This window comes from Amblyraja radiata, chromosome 6, assembly GCF_010909765.2.
Source record: "Amblyraja radiata isolate CabotCenter1 chromosome 6, sAmbRad1.1.pri, whole genome shotgun sequence".
NCBI lineage: Eukaryota > Metazoa > Chordata > Chondrichthyes > Rajiformes > Rajidae > Amblyraja > Amblyraja radiata.
The window spans coordinates 86,233,411-86,250,531 of record NC_045961.1 but is presented as its reverse complement, the minus strand read 5'-3'; the positions used below and the strand labels follow the sequence as shown (position 1 = coordinate 86,250,531).

The 17,121-nt window shown below is 44.2% G+C and overlaps 1 protein-coding gene and 1 long non-coding RNA gene across 3 annotated transcripts in view; one reads left to right on the top strand and one right to left on the bottom strand.

Annotated features, from left to right (window-relative positions):
• The window catches only part of LOC116974533, a 23,844-nt gene extending 8,338 nt beyond the window's left edge, over nt 1-15,506 (bottom strand). Inside the window, exons 1-2 of the long non-coding RNA XR_004412379.1 lie at nt 15,393-15,506; nt 6,748-6,752 (exon numbers count right to left, since the gene is read on the bottom strand). This is a non-coding gene — a long non-coding RNA (uncharacterized LOC116974533). The remainder of the gene's footprint in view (nt 1-6,747; nt 6,753-15,392) is intronic.
• Nucleotides 1-17,121, top strand: part of fgf14 (fibroblast growth factor 14) — a 469,680-nt gene that overhangs the window by 339,545 nt on the left and 113,014 nt on the right. For both annotated transcript variants that reach the window (XM_033023106.1, XM_033023107.1), the window contains exons 2-3: nt 4,746-4,856; nt 8,560-8,663. In XM_033023106.1, the coding sequence (XP_032878997.1) occupies nt 4,746-4,856; nt 8,560-8,663 (215 nt within the window). The remainder of the gene's footprint in view (nt 1-4,745; nt 4,857-8,559; nt 8,664-17,121) is intronic.

Here is a 17,121-nt window from a genome sequence, read left to right as displayed (position 1 = left end):
AAAATTGCACCAGATAAATTTGAAGGAGGTAGAATTCCCAGATTTAATTTCATGTTTTTAAATGTAATAAATATACCAGTATTTAACGTGCTAGTGTTCTGAACAAGACCAACATCATAAATTTAAGGCACAAGCATCCAGCAGTGAAATTTGTGATGGGATTAGAATTGAGAAACAGTATGGCATGTATTTGAATAGATTTTTCCTTGTGAATCTCTTCAGTTTGGTCTTTTCCTCTCTGTCCCCTTGGTAGAGGAATGTGTCATATTAAAATCCAGTGATTCACATGAATTAGCTGTGGCTGTTCATTGGAAACTTGCCCCTTATTCAGATGAACGCAGCATGGCTATTGCTGACTTATCCCGAATAACCCTCCCTTTAGAGGGAAGTTACAACGAGTACTTTTGGGTGGTTTGTATTGCAGTGAAATTGTTCTGTAAAGTGCAACCTATAAGTCCGTGGATGCAGATTCAACAGGAGATTTGAAAGGAGAAGTGGGCAAATCTCATGCAGGGGTGGCACAGTGACACAGAGGTAGAGTTGCTGCCTTACAGCACAAGGGACCGAGATTCAGCTGAATAACCAATGGAACTTCAAATTGTGGACAGGTGCAAGCCATATGTTTCAGGACTGTACACAAAAATGCTGGAGAAACTCAGCGGGTGCAGCAGTCTGAAGAAGGGTTTCGGCCCGAAACGTTGCCTATTTCCTTCGCTCCATAGATGCTGCTGCACCCGCTGAGTTTCTCCAGCATTTTTGTGTACCTTCGATTTTCCAGCATCTGCAGTTCCTTCTTAAACACAATGTTTCAGGACTGTGGTGGAGAGATAGACCAGTGAGGTTCCAGAAAATACTTTGAAGGCAATGGAGTTAGTCATGGACCCCACTAGTTAGGTTAGGGTTGGTAAGACTGCGCTTGGAGCACTGCTGAATGTACATAGAAGTGAACTGAAGAAAAACTAAGCAGCATCAATGGAAAGTGAAACAATTAATACCAAGTATATTTGTAACTGGATACAAACTGTCTTCTCATAACGAGCAAGTTGGGCTTTTACTAACGACTGTACATTGGTTTTGTCTGTTATGTCAGAAGATGCACACAAGTTACTCAAAATGACAACCATATCTCCACCATATGGCTTCAAAACCATGTAAAACTGATATGAATGTCTGAAAATGGGAAGAGGGAGGCAACTAATTCTGCCATTTGTAGGAACAAATGTATGTGCGCACGTCAGTCTTGTGAATGTAATAATATTATGTGCCCTAGTTTAAATGTAGGTGCGTCCATAGATCGGGTGTTTGTAACTCGGGCACGTTCTGCACTGATGATCAGTTTTGATCATGTTGCCTTTTGTGGGAGCTTACTGTGCACAAACTGGCAGCTGCATTTGGTACACCGTAGTGGGCATTGAGCTTCAAATGCTCTTCACTGCTAGAGCACAGAATAAGGACATCCGGAGGTGATGAAATGTACTGTAGCTTCTTTATTCAATCCATCCCTCCGTATGATGAATGCAGATTATTTAGGATTACTCCAGAGCAATCTGTCTGATGGAAGAATGCCTATAATTCATTTGCTAATGGGATGCTCTGTGATTTCTGTGGGATTTATATAATGTTAAGCATTATTTAATTATTCTAAAACTACCCAAGCAATTTAAAAGATGGATTTGGGAGTTCTTTGCAAACAATATATAACTTTGTTCTTCGGTGGTGTAGTTGATTAAAACAATTCAATTAGAGAACAGCTTTTAGCAATGATGTCACATATTGGTTGGACCCATTTCCAATACTGCCATAGACGTGTTCAGTATAATGAGTTTTGCAAAGAGAAAGTTGCTTGGCTCGCCAGGTTATTTCTGTGTCAATCTTTCCGGAGTCATTTTTATATTGGTTGCACTTTGATCATTTTTTTCTTGGTGCAATCCAAATATATGGTATGTTAGTATTCATAGCAAAAGGATTTGAGTATAGGAGCAGGAAGGTTCTACAGCAGTTGTACAGGGTCTTGGTGAGACGACACCTGGAGTATTGCATACAGTTTTGGTCTCCTCATCTGAGGAAAGACATTCTTGCCATAGAGGGACTACAGAGAAGGTTCACCCGACGGATTCCTGGGATGTCAGGACTTTCATATGAAGAAAGAATGGATAGACTTGGTTTGTACTTGCTAGAATTTAGAAAATTGAGGGGGGATCTTATAGAAACTTACAAAATTCTTAAGGGGTTGGACAGGCTAGATGCAGGAAGATTGTTCCCGATGTTGGGGAAGTCCAGAACAAGGGGTCACAGTTTAAGGATAAGGGCGAAATATGTTAGGACCAAAATGAGAAAAACATTTTTCACACAGAGAGTGGTGAATCTCTGGAATTCTCTGCCACAGATGGTAGTTGAGACCAGTTCATTGACTATATTTAAGAGGGATTTAGATGTGGCCCTTGTGGCTAAAGGTATCAGGGGGTATGGAGAGAGGGCAGGTACAGGATAGGCAGGAGTTGGATGATCAGCCATGATCATTTTGAATGGCGGTGCAGGCTCGAAGGGCCAAATGGCATACTCCTGCACCTATTTTCTATGTTTCTATGTAGGGTACCAGGACATAATTCAGCCTTCTAAGCCTGTTCTGTTCTTTGAAAGAGCATCTAACATCAACCTGGTCTCCTCCCAAAGCTCTGCGAGTTTTTCTTTTTCCATGATCTCGCAATTCCCTTTTAAAAATTCTTGTTTAAACCATTTCCACTCCATTTTCAGAATACAAGTCCCATATCACAGCATCTCGCTGAGTAAAAATACTCCAGTTCTCTGGCGCTCCCTGTCTCTCTGGGTTCTCTGGGCAACCACCATTCTGCCCCTGGCAGCAGCTTCTCACAGTGCCCCAGATCGAAGCTCTTCATAACTCAAATCAACCTCCCTTCCATTGACTCCGTTTACACATCACGCTGCCTCGGCATAATTAGATTAGATTAGATTAGATTAGATTCGTTTTATTGTCATTCAGACCTTTCGGTCTGAACGAAATTTTGTTTCCCTGCAGTCATACATATAATTTTTAAAAATGGCAAAAACACACAATCAACACAAATTTAACATCCACCACAGTGAGTTCACCAAACACCTCCTCACTGTGGTGGAAGGCAAAATCTTAAAGTCTCTGTCTCTTCCCCCTTTGTTCTCCCTCTGCGCCGAGGCGACGGTTCAAACTCCGCGGGTGGTTGCTGCCTCCGCCGCAACTCCAGGGCCGAGTCGGGTCTCCGCCGCTGCTGCTGCTGCCGCCACCGCAGCTTCTGTGCCGAGCCGGGTCTCCGCTGCTGCTGCTGCCGCCGCTAGAGCTTCGGGGCCGAGTCAGGTCTCCGCTGCTGCTGCTGCCGCCACCGCAGCTTCTGTGCCGAGCCGGGTCTCCGCTGCTGCTGCTGCCGCCGCCACAGCCTCGGGGCCGAGTCAGGTCTCCGCTGCCGCTGCTGTTGCTGCTACAGCTCCAGGGCCGAGCCGGGTCTCCGCTGCTGCTGCTGTTGCTGCTACAGCTCCAGGGCCGAGCCGGGTCTCCGCTGCCGCTGCTGCCGCTGCTACAGCTTCGGTGCCGAGTCCGGTCTCCGCTGCCGCTGCTGCCGCCGCCACAGTTTCGGGGCCAAGCCGGGTCTCCGCTGCCGCTGCTGCCGCCGCCACAGTTTCGGGGCCGAGTCAGGTCTCCGCTGCTGCCGCTGCTACAGCTTCGGTGCCGAGTCCGGTCTCCGCTGCTGCCGCCGCCGCCGCCACAGTTTCGGGGCCGAGTCAGGTCTCCGCTGCCGCCGCCGCTACAGCTTCGGGGCCGAGTCAGGTCTCCGCTGCCGCCGCTGCTGCCGCTACAGCTCCGATGCCGCCAGCCCCGCCATTAGGCCTCGGCACAGACGGAGACGGGGAATACGACCGAAGAAAAAGTCGCATCCCCCGAAGGAAGAGACCAAAACATGTTTCTCCCACCCCACCCACACACATACACAACTTAATAAAACAAAATTAACTAAAACATGACAATGAACAAAACGAAAGAAAAAAACAGACGGACTGCAGGTGGGCCGCAGCTGTTAAGCCAGCGCCGCCATCTAATCAAGGGCGAGTCGCACCCTGGCCACTCCTTCTTCTCCCCAGGCAAGAGGTACAATGACGTAGTTGTAGAATTGCTGCCTTACAGTGCCAGAGTCCGGGGTTGGATCCTGACTGCGGGCATTGGCTGTACAGAGTTTGTGAGTTCTCCCTGTGACTGCTTGGGTTTTCTCCAGTTTCCTTCCACATTCCAAAGACGCGCAAGTTTGTAGGTTATTGGACTTCTTGTAAATCGCCTCTAGTGCCTTGGATAGAACTAGTGTACGAGGTGATCGCTGGTTGGTGTGGACTCGGTGGGCCGAAGGGCCTGTTTCCACACTGTATCTCAAACTAAACTAAACTTACACTTCTGAACTGCAAAGAAAACAATCCGAGCTTCCCCATCCCTCCCAGTGAGCTGAAGTCCATCATCCCTGGGGCCCTTCCAGTGATTCTCCTGCACAGTCTGAGGTTGAGACATGCTCATGGGTGATGGCCAAGCACAGCATGACATTCCGCAGGGATGTTGGCAGTGGGACAGTGTTACAACTTTTTCAGTAATTATCACCAACTCAGGGACCTTTACCCGGAGAAGAATTTAAGGATAGCGATGGAAATGCTATTGCCTTGCTGGAACAACGCAAGTGACACTCAACTGGAATTTTCCGTGTTTTGTTTTTCAGATTCCCAGCTCAAGGGTATAGTGACCAGGTTATATTGCAGGCAAGGTTTCTACCTGCAGATGAACGCAGATGGAGCTGTTGACGGAACAAAGGATGACAGCACTAATTCCAGTGAGTGGTGAATGTGTTTTCAATCTGCTGCACCTTTTGTTAACCGAATTGGACTATCCAGGGCTTGTGAAAATGCACGGTATATTCAGGTTGTGGACGCAGCCCAGACCATTACACAAACCAACCATCCTTCCATTAACTCTATGTACACTTCACGCTGCATCGGCAAGGTCATAGCGTAATCAAGGACGAGTCGCACCCTGGGCACTCCCTCTTATTCCCTCTCTCATCATTGGGACGACAGATGGCACAATGGGCTAAGTGTTCGACTAGCAACCGGAAGGTAGCCGGTTCGAATCCCGCTTGGAGTGCATACTGTCGTTGTGTCCTTCGGCAAGACACTTCACCCACCTTTGCCTGTGTGTGAATGTGTGTGAGTGATTGGTGGTGGTCGGAGGGGCCGTAGGCGCAGATTGGCAGCCACGCTTCCGTCAGTCTGCCCAGGGCAGCTGTGGCTACAGAAGTAGCTTACCACAACCGAGTGTGACTGAGGAGTGAATGAATAATGCGATGTAAAGCGCCTTGAGTATTAGAAAGGCGCTATATAAATCCCATCCATCATTATTATTATCAGGCAAGAGGTATAGAACTGTGAAAATGTACACCTCCAGATTCAGGGACAGTTTCTTCCAAGCTGTTATCAGGCAAATGAACCATCCCACCATTGACTAGAGGCCTGAGCTACTATCTACCTCATTGGAGACCCTCGGACTATTTGTATCTGTACACTGGATGGCTCGATTGCAATCATGTATTGTCATTCCTCTGACTGGTTAGCATGCTACAAAAGCTTTTCACTGTACCTCAGTACACATGACGATACACTAAACGTATTGATTTGCGACCTCTCGGGTTGATGTAAAACACCATATAGAAACTAGGAACAAAAGTAGGCCATTTGGACCTTTGAGTCTCTTCTGCCATTCTATATGTTCATGCTGATCATCAAAATTGAATGCCCTTTTCCAGCTTTCTCTCCATATCCCATTATCCCTTTGGCCCCAAGAACAACATCCACTCCTTTCCTAAATATATTTGATGATTTGGATTCAGCAACTACCTGTGGCGGAGAACTCCCCATGTTTGCCATTCACTGGGAGAAGAACGGGAGGACGAGAGTCAAGGTTATGGGGAGAAGGCAGGAACATGGAATTAGGAGGCAGAGAATGGCGGAGTGGCCTAATTCTACTGCTATAACTTGTGAACATGTGAAGAAACATTTCCTCATCTCAGTCTTTAATGGTTTACCCCTCATACTTTGACTGTGACCCTGGTCCTGCCACCGGGAACATCCTTCCTGCAACCAGTCTGTCCAATGCTGTTGGAATTTTGTAGGTTTCTATCAGATCCATTCTCCTTCATCTAAACTTTAGAGATCCGACCCATCCTCTCCTCATATGTCAGTCCTCCTATTGGCGGGGACGAGGAGGGTAAATAACCCAGTGTGCTGAGCCAATATTTATCTCTCCACAAATAACTCAATCCAGTTGATTTGATGTGTGGGAAGGAACTGCAGATGCTAGTTTTTCTCTTTCTCCCTCTTACTCTCTTTTTCTTTCTCTCTCTCTTTCTTCCTCTATCTGTCTGTCCATCCGTCTGTCCTTGCACTGCCTCCTCAGCCACGCATTCATCTGGCTAACCTATCTCTGCCCTCACTAACACGCAGGCACAGGGAGTCATTCAGAGTTTACCACCCATGAGGTCTTGCTTTTTAACCACTTTCCTAACTGCCTGCATTCACTCTGCAGGGCATGGCCCATGTCTACCTGTGTTTCTGGTCCAAAGTGCACAGTTACTTCTGGCTGCTCACCTTCCCACTTGAGAATGGTCTGCAACAGCCCAGAGACATCCTTGACCCTGGAACTTGGGAGGCAACTCACCATCTGGGCACCCTGTCTGTGGAATCCTCTAATTGCCCCCTCACTACTGAATCACTTATCATTGTCACTCTGTTTGATTCCACCCTTCCCTGTTGAGTTCAGAGCCGGTCACAATGCCACCGACCTGGCATCTGACAGGTGGTTGGTACCAATGTGCAAACTCAACAATACAGAGGCATATAACAGTGTGGAAACAGGCCCTTCGGCCCAACCTGTCCTCACCGGCCAACATATCCCATCTACACTAAATCTGTCCTATCCGTGTACCTGTCTAAATGTTTCTTAAACGTTGCGATAGTGCCTGCCTCAACTACCTCCTCCGGCAGCTCACTCCATACACCCAGCAACCTTTGTGTGAAAAAGTTACCCATCAGGTTCCTATTAACTCTTCCCCCCCCCCCCCCCCCCCCCCCACTTTAAACCTGTGGTTCATGCTTCCCCTTCTCTAGGCACGAGATTTTGTGCGTCTACCCGATCTATTCCTCTCATGATTTTGACCCTGGAACATCCTTCCTGCAACCAGTCTGTCCAATGCTATTGGAATTTTGTAGGCTTCTATCAGATCCATTCTCCTTCATCTAAACTTTAGCGATCCTACCCATCCTCTCCCCATATCCCTTGAGATCTTCATGTTCCTTCCCGTGTTCCCAATGTTCCCGGTGTTGGGGGAGTCCAGAAGCAGGGATCACATTGTAAGAATAAGGGATAGGCCATTTAGGACTGAGATGAGGAAAAACTTTTTCACCCAGAGAGTTGTGAATCTGTGGAATTCTCTGCCACAGAAGGCAATGGAAGCCAATTCACTAGATGCTTTCAAGAGATAGTTTGATTTAGCTCTTAGGGCTAACAGAGTCAAGGGATATGGGGAGAAAGCAGGAACGGGATACAGATTTTGGATGATCAGCCATGATCATATTGAATGGCGGTGCTGGCTCGAAGGGCTGAATGGCCTATTCCTGCACCTATTTTCTATGTTTCTATTTTTGCCTCCTTTATTTCCTTCATTACATTCCCTCTGTCTTTTCTGGATTCAGACTTGTTCTCTTTTGTGTTAACAACCTGGTATATTTTTGGGCTTTATTTTGCGCTCTAATTCTCGGTCATCAGTGAGCTCTAGCTTTAACCACCCTTCTCTCTCCCTTGAGGAGGATGTACCTAGACTGCAGTTGAAAAATCACCGCTAAAGGTCCCCATTGTTCAATTACAGCTATGTACTGCCAAGCTTTGATTCCAATTTACTCGAGTCAGATTAGCTCTCCTCCCATTGAAACTGGCTCTTCTCCAAACTCCTATAGCGCCCCCCCCCCCCTACTACTGTGTATGTTTTTATGTCCTGCCGTTCTCTGAGAAGTGTCATGGAGTCAATGTGGAAAACAGGCCCTTCAGCCTATCTTGTCCATGCCGACCAACAAATCAGATAATACTATACATAAATGCAATCAAGCCGGACTCAACTACAATAGATAGAGCAAAGGAAAAGATCAGAGTGCAGAATATAGTTCTCAGCATCGTCACGCAACCCATCGTTCCAGAGACCCATTCCAATGTCTGCAATGAGTTCGAAGTGAATCGGACAGTTCCTTAGCTTATGGAAGGACCATCCAGTAGCTTGGCAACAGAGGGGAAGAAACCTGCGCACCATGCACCATAGTCAGAGCCCATATCAGTCACTGTTCCACAAAAAGAGATCCGGCTTGTTCAGATCTTCCCTAATAGTTGTAAGAAATTGATTCTGCGATGGTCCTCATTTTCTCATCCCACACACTATTTCTTTTTTAAAGACATGGCCTGCGCCCTAATCATGTCCTTCTTTGTCTTTCCAGCATTGTTCAACCTCGTGCCAGTGGGACTCCGAGTTGTTGCCATTCAGGGTGTGAAGTCGGGGCTTTACGTGGCTATGAATGGGGAAGGATATCTATACACATCAGTGAGTATTCCTGAATATTGGTTCCTCAGGCACCTCTGTGAAGCTAATCGATGTGTAATGAGACTGGCCACTGACCTTTCACTGTCAAAAATGTCAATTGAATGTGGATTCTTTGGTTATCCAGGATCCGAAGCCCATTACTTGAATACATGGATTACAGGTAGAGCTCTGAACTCACAGCAACCCCATAATTACAGTGTGGCCATTTCAATGACTTCCTTATTTATCGTGTCAGGAGGGTTTTCTCTATAACAATGGTGCGTGTGAGCAGGACTGACGTGAAAAGGTTGCATTTCATTATGACTGGCTTCCTGATTAAAGTTCAAGATCAAAGCAACAATTAGTTCATCATGAGTCATGAGGCGGGGGGCCTGATGAGCTCTGTTTACCCTGTGGATGGGAGACTCTTCTGGCAGTACTGAAGTTAGACACAAAGTGCTAGAGTAACTCAGCGGGATTGAACCCTTCTTCAGGTCCTGACCCGAAACGTCACCCATCCTTTCTCTCCAGAGATGCTGCCTGACCCGTTGAGTTTTTCCAGCACTTTGTGTCTATCTCCGGTATCTACCAGCATCAGCAGTTCCTTTCTACCCATTTCTTCTGGCAACGGCCAAGTTAGATGTCCATCTTCTCACTCGCTGTGTTCTTTATTTTTGTTCCTTGTCCATACAGACAACATCACTGTCATTTGTATCTTGTGTCACAGGTCCAAGCACCGTGACCGAGTGCCAAATGCCTTGGGTGACTTGGCAAACCCCAGTGATCTATTCAATTAGAGAGTTAATGCATGGAGTCCAATTGAATTGTGTTCATTTTTGTTGCGATGTGGCTTTGGTCTAACAATGTTCTTGCATCATTGACCGCTCCCTCCCTCAAGTTAATGGTGGGCAGATTCTGACAGCCGCTACATGCATGGACTGTAGCAGAGACAGCCATTAGTTCTAGGCTGGACAGGATAAGGTTACATTCATCTCTTGGGCCAGTGATGCATCCACCATCCCTATATTGACAATCATACCCTCTCAGTTTAAATCATCAGCTACAGACAGGAAGATAAATTGGCACCAAACGACCTGGCTTCATCCCTACTGCCAACAGAGAAAATAACACTGTCAGAGACACAGATACCATTTATGATGTTGACCTGTTGCTTCTTGAAACCTTTCATTGTGTGGGCGACATAGTATAAAATGCAAGTGCTTGATATTTAGTAAAGGATTGTGAATGGTGAGTGTGAGGGGGCAGAGCGAGTTAGAAAGAATAAATTAACAAAGGAAAGATTATGTTAATGCTTTTCATAAATCCAGAATCCTTGCTGCTCTCTGGGGTACATTTTTACACCAATTAGTTTCACAGGCATGGAAAGCACCTTGGGCCAAATAAGAACCATAGAGAAACCTTACATCTTCACAGTTTCCATTTCAAGCTGAGGATGTACCACCTTATAGTCAATGAAGCAGTCTTGATGTAATGGAGTCAACATATGCACAGCAAGCTCCCACAAGCAACAATGCGATACCATCCACATGGTTGATTCATCGATACTGATTAGAGAGATAAATACTTGCAGGGTGCCATGGAAATAGCTCCTCTTCTTAGAATCATAGTTATCTGATCTCGGGGGCTGACGAGATCAAAGGGGGGACCCGACCGGGGGGGGTGGGGGGTTAGGAGGGTCTGGGCCTGCTGCCATGTGCGGCAGCAGGCAGTAGATAGGACTGATAGGGCTGTTCTGTGAACGTGCTACTTTGTCGGTGCCAAAACGCGGCAACACTTGTGTACTGTCTAGGTGAGGTCTGCCATATAATTTTACCGGGTTGTATGCAAAGCAAAGCATTTTACTGTACGTGACTGCATGTGACAATAGAGTTTCATTGAATCATTGAATTGAATCTTTGATTATAACTAGAGTCTGTATTTATCATAGGGCAGCTTGGAAACAGGCCCTTTGACCCACGGCGTCTATACTATTCACACTTGCTAGCATTATTTCCATAACCATCTATGTTTTGTCCAAATGCCTCTTAAATGGTGCTCCTATTCCTGCCTCCACCACTTCCTTTGGCAGCTCACTCCAGATACCAATTACACTTTGTGTGAAATTTTACCTCTCAGACTCTTTATTTTATTTTATTTATTTATTTATTTATTAGAAGTAGACATATTATAAAATGTAGTTACATATTATAGTAAAAAAAAACTTTTCATATACATCAGTCATACATTATTAAAATTTTCCATTATCAATTACTTCTGCTTCTAGTATTTTTATTTTTTATAGAAAGCGAGAAAAAGAGAGAGTAGAAAGTTACAAATAAAAAAGAAAGCAAAAAAAAAAAGAAAACACAACAGAAAAACAAGGGAGGTGGAATGGGTTACCTGTAATACATCAATGGAGATAGGTTCGTAGGTTATAAAGTATAGCTTTTCATCTGTTCCTGAGTTCAAGTTTCAGCTGGGTCCTCGTGCTGTGCCAATCTATCCCTTCAGATAGTTAATGAATGGAGCCCAAATTTTATGGAAAAGATCTTGTTTGTCCATTAAGACAAGTCTAATTCTTTCTAAGTATAGGGTCTCCGACATTTCCGTAATCCACATTTTAATTGTGGGGGTTGTAGGGCCTTTCCAAAATTTTTATATTAATTTTTTTCCGGTTATTATACTGTAATTGAGGACGTTTCTTTGGTTTGTTGTGAGTGTTAAGCTTTGTTCTGATATTCCAAGTATTATTAATTTTGTGTCTGGGTCCAGTTTTGTATTAATAACTTCTGAAGTTATTTCAAAAATATCTGTCCAGAAATGTTTAAGTTTTATACAGTTTGCAAACGTATGTGTTAAATTAGCCTCTAAATGTAGACATTTATCACAAATAGGAGAGATTTGTGGGAAGATTCTATTTAGTTTTATTTTAGAGAAGTGTAGTCTATGTAAGACCTTGAATTGTATTAAAGTATGTCTGGCATTTAATGAACATTGATGTATTTGTTGTAAACTTTCGTCCCACATATCTTTCGTGATAGGATGACCTATTTCATTTTCCCATTTGTATCTATATGGTTCGGTCGGTGGTACCTCGTTATTTAGTAGGGTGTTATAAATATAAGCTATTAGTTTTTCAGTATTAGGATGCTTGTTCAGACATTCATCAAGAATTTCTGATTCCCTATTCCTGTAAACTTGTGTATTAGATTTAACATAATCTCTAATTTGTAGATATCTGAAGAAATTATTTGAGTGCAGTCCATAATTCTGTTGTAACTCTTGAAATGAAAGAAAAGTACCTTTCCCATAAAGATGTCCTATATTTTGATTCCATGATTTTTCCATTGTGTGAAACCTTTGTCCATAAAGGATGATTTGAATAAAGGATTATTTACAATGGGAAGGCAGAGTGGTATATTATTCAATTTTAAATCTTTTTTATTTGTTTCCAAATTCGTATTCCACTATGTATTATGGGGTTTTCTTTATAGGTTTTTTTGTGCAGTTTTGTGGGGGCAAATATGATCGGTCCAATTTCAAAAGGTAGACAGTCTTCCTTTTCCATCATTAGCCAATCTGGTTGTTGATCCATTTCTTCCAGCCAAAAATTCATGTTTTTAATATGGACTGCCCAAAAATAAAATAAGAAATTTGGCAAAGCCAGACCTCCATTTATCTTTGATTTACATAAATGTTTTTTACTTATTCTATGATTCTTATAATCCCAGACAAAACTTGTAACAATGGAATCGACTTTTTTGAAAAAAGTTTTTGGGATATATATCGGAATTAATTGAAGTAGGTACAGCAGTTGCGGTAAAAAAATCATTTTTATAGCATTGAAATGGGGAGTGTTTTCCAGTATTGAATATTCTTATGTAGTTTATTCAGTAAGGGTGGGAAATTTAGTTTAAATAAAGAGGTATATGTCTTAGTTACATAGATTCCTAAGTATTTAAATTTATCTTTAACTATTTTAAAAGGGGATTGTTGTATTGTATGTAAGTTGAATTTTGTTATTGGCATGATTTAGCTTTTATTCCAATTGATTCTATATCCCGAAAACTGACCAAATTGAGTTATTAGATTTAATAGGTTTGGAATACTAGTTTCTAATTTTGTAATATATATTAGTATATCATCTGCATATAAGGAGATTTTATTCCTTGTGTCTCTAGTATTGTATCCAAATATTCCTGGATGGTTTCTAACGCTTTCTGCTAGGGGTTCGATTGCAAGAGCAAATAATAGTGGGGATAGTGAGCATCCTTGTCTACAGCCTCTAGAGAGATTAAATTTAGTTGATAACATTTTGTTTGTTAATATTCTAGCTGTTGGGTTCTCTTTTTAAACCGCATTGGCAAGGAAATATGCAAATAGTGGTTGATGGTCGGCACAGACATGGTGGACTGAAGGGCCTGTTACCTTGCTCTATATAGGTTTATAGGAAAACAGACTGTTTGTGTGATTTTGCTGTGTGAACATTTGCTGCTGCCTTTCTTACATTAAAGCAGGGACATTTCTGCATGAGCTATCGTGCATTCTGTGACCTTGCGAAAGGGCTATTGAAATGCAAGTCTTCCTTTCCTTTTTGCCAACTTACTGTCCAACTGCAGGAGACACGTGTTAACGGTCACGTCTCACTGAATGAAAGTCAGAAGGCTCCAAGCATTTGAAAAGAAGCAATGACAGATTATCAACAAAGTATCACTCTTTCGATGTGGCTGTTTGGGCACAAATCTCTGAATGCATCCTCGAAAGTTTTACCCAATCTTTAATTACAAAATGGATTTTATTTTGCATGACTTTATGCTTCTATGAAAGCAAAGGATAAAATATATAGAGCCAGAGATTCTCGTTGTACACTAACACTCCCACATTTAACTTCAATATACAGTCAATTCAAGTTGTACTGACAATATCTTTAATGTTGTAAAAATTCCAAAATGCTTCAGCAAAATGATAATCAAACAAAGGTTGACATGGTCACCTTGGAAATAATGAGCGTGTTGCACCTTTCCCGAAGTGCTCAGCATAGATTGATGCAATGCCAGTGTCCCCAAAGCCCAGTTAGTTAAATGTTGGACAAATGATTCAGCGGATAAATTATAAAAAATGAAATAAATACCGGCGTTCAGAGAATCGAAGTTGTCTCAGCTATTCTGGCCCCACTCCGTGCCAACTCACGGGCAGGTGCTGGGCAGCTGGCTGGGAACTCAACAGCATTTAAAGCAACAATCCTGCCTTCACAGCCTCCAATTCAAAGCTGATCTCAGGGGTTACAATACAACAATACTTTATTAGCCAAGTATGTTTTGCAACATACGAGGAATTTATTTTGCCAAATCTGTCTTTTGAATTTGAATTTGAATTCCTTTATTGTCATTCAGACCTTCTGGTCTGAACGAAATTTCGTGCCTGCAGTCATACATATAATAATAAATAACAAACACAATAAACACAAATTAACAGTCACAACAGTGAGTTCACCAGGCACCTCCTCACTGTGATGGAAGCAAAAGTTGCATGGCTCACCGTGCAACATAAAATAACAAAGGATAAAATAGATAAAAAGATAAAAATAGATAAAAATGGCACCACATTATATGGAATTCAAGAGTCTGATTGTTCGGGGGAAGAAGCTGCTGCAAAACCTGGCCGTTCTGCTCCTTATACTGCGATACCTTTTGCCCGAGGGCAGCAGAGTGAACAGTCCATGATGGAGATGTGTGGGGACATTTTTAATGCTGTTGGCCTTGGACAAGCAACGCTTGCACGCAATGTCCCGGATTAAAGGAAGAGAAGTCCCGATGATGTTTTCAGCCATTTTAACATAAACATCCACCACAGTGACTCCTCCACTGTGATGGAAGGTGAAAAAAAAGTTTGATCTCTTCCCTTCTTTGTTCTCCCGCGGTTTGGGGCATCGAGCCTTCCGTTCACAGGACGATCTTGACTCGGCGGTTGAGTCCTCCGCATCGGGGCGGTCAGCTCCTGCATCAGAAGGGAATCTCAGCTCCCCCTCGCTGGCAATCGGACCCCGGGTCACGGCTGGTTGAACCTCTGCGTCGTTGGAGCTTCCCAACTCGGTCTCTCCCGAGACTGCGAGCTCTTGACGGTGAAATCCGCAGGCCGCGGGTTAGAGCGATCCCAGGCAAGGGATCAGCCCCGATGGTAAGTCCACGCCCCGCTGTCCCGGGGAGGCCTCCAGCTCCATGATGTTAGGCTGCAGAGTGACCGGAGAGAAGACCCGAAAACCAATCGCATCTCTGGCAAGGTTAGAGACTGAAAAAAAAGGTTTGCTCCACCCCCTCCCCCACATAAATCAAACCAGAGACCATTTACGCAAACTGTTAAAACACACTAAACATAACAAAAAAAGACGGAAAAACAGACAGACTGTTGGCGAGGCTGCCAATTCTATGGCGCCCCTGGTGGTACATGGTTCAGTTACATTTAATTGTAAGACCAGGTGTGCTCTATTCCTTCTATCCAGAGATGCTGCCTGTCCCATTGACCAGCGTTACTCCAGCGTTTTGTGTCTATCTTCGGTGTAAACTAGCATCTGCAGTTCCTTCCACTTGGCACTTCGTCATGAGATCTCAACATCGATTCCATCGCTCCCTGACCCGTTCCATTTCCTTCACCGCACTTGCAGGTTGCAAACTCTTGCTCAGTCCCATTAGGACCTTTAGAATCTCATGTCACTGGTTTCAGCAACTTTGATAGACCCTCAGCCCGTTGCACGTTCAAATGTCATTGGAGCAAAAGGAGGCCGTTCGTCTCATCAAGTCTACTAAGCCATTCAATCATGGCTGATCTATCTTTCCATCTCAACCCCATTTTCCCGCCTTCTCCCCATAATCCTTGACACCCTTACCAATGAATTGGCCTACACAGCAATGAATTACTCAGATTAACCACCCTCTGACTGAAGAAAATCCTCCATCTCCTTTCTAAAGGTATGTCCTTTTATTCTGAGGCTATGGCCTCTGGTCCTAGACTCACCCGTGTGTGGGAACATACTCTCTACAACCACTCTATCCCGACTATTCGGTAAGTTTCAATGAGTCTCCCCCTCATCCTTTTAAATTCCAGCGAGTGCAGGTCCAGAACCATCAAAAGCTCATCAATTTGAGATTTTCAGGGAATATTAGTGTATTTTAGATTTGATGAGACTGAGGAAAGGCCGGAGAAGATGGGGCTCTTCTCCTCAGAGCAGACAGATTTGATAGTGGTGTTGAAGATCTCAACTGTTTTAGTTGAAAAAAGCTGTTCCCATTGGCAGATGGCTAGTGATAAATGATGGAAAGATGGAGAAATTCTCTCCATAGATTGGAGAATTCACTGTAAGGGCGTGATTGGAGGGAAATGGAAAGGGATGAGGGAAGCTTTCATCCTCTGCTTTGTGGCAACATGGTGGGGGGGGGGGGTGGGGGGGGGGGTGGGGGGTGGGGGGGGGGACAATTGCTCAGTAATAGTTGTCTCTTATACATTGCAAATATGGGTCCTTTACAATGTGAAATCCTCTTAAGACTTGGTCGAGAAGAGCTTTCTTATTAAAAGCAAAGAGCTCAATTAATGTCAGCAGATGATCCAAATATTAAGCACAGGCATCGTTGGTGATCTGAGGAAAGCCTCAGAAATGGCCGAAAACATCAAACCTTTGGTGGAAAGTGGCGCAGTGGTAGAGTTGCTGCCTTACAGCACCCAGAGACCCGGGTTCAATCCTGACTATGGGTGCTGTCTGAATGGAGTTTGTATGTTCTCCCTGTGACTGCATGGGCTTTCTCCAGGTGCTCTGGTTTCCTCCCACACTTCAAAGTACAGGTTTGTAGGTTAATTGGCTCCGGTGAATTTGTAAATCGTCCCTCGTGTATAAGATAGTGTCGGTATACGGGGTGATCGCTGATTGGCATGGACTTTATGGGCCAAAGGGCCTGTTTCCGCACTGTATCTCCAAAGTAAAGTAACTAAAGTATCAGGCAGAGTGTAAACCTGGCTTCATCGTGGCTGTGTGCCTCCCCCCACAGGAAGTGCCTGACCTGTCGAGAATCTCCCTCATTTTCCGTTTGTGTTTTCATCAGAAGTTCATGTTCATAAGTCATAGGAGCAGAATGAAGCCATTCGGCCCATCAAGTCTACTCTGCCATTCAATCGGGCTGATCTATCATTCCCTGGGGAAGTCCAGAACAAGGGGTCACAGTTTAAGGATAAGGGGGAAATCTTTTAGGACCGAGATGAGGAAAAAAATGTTTCACACAGAGAGTGGTGAATCTCTGGAATTCTCTGCCACAGAAGGTAGTTGAGGCCAGTTCATTGGCTATATTTAAGAGGGAGTTAGATGTGGCCCTTGTGGCTAAAGGTATCCAGGGGGTATGGAGAGAAGGCAGGTACAGGATACTGAGTTGGAAGATCAGCCATGATCATATTGAATGGCGGTGCAGGCTCGAAGGGCTGAATGGCCTACTCCTGC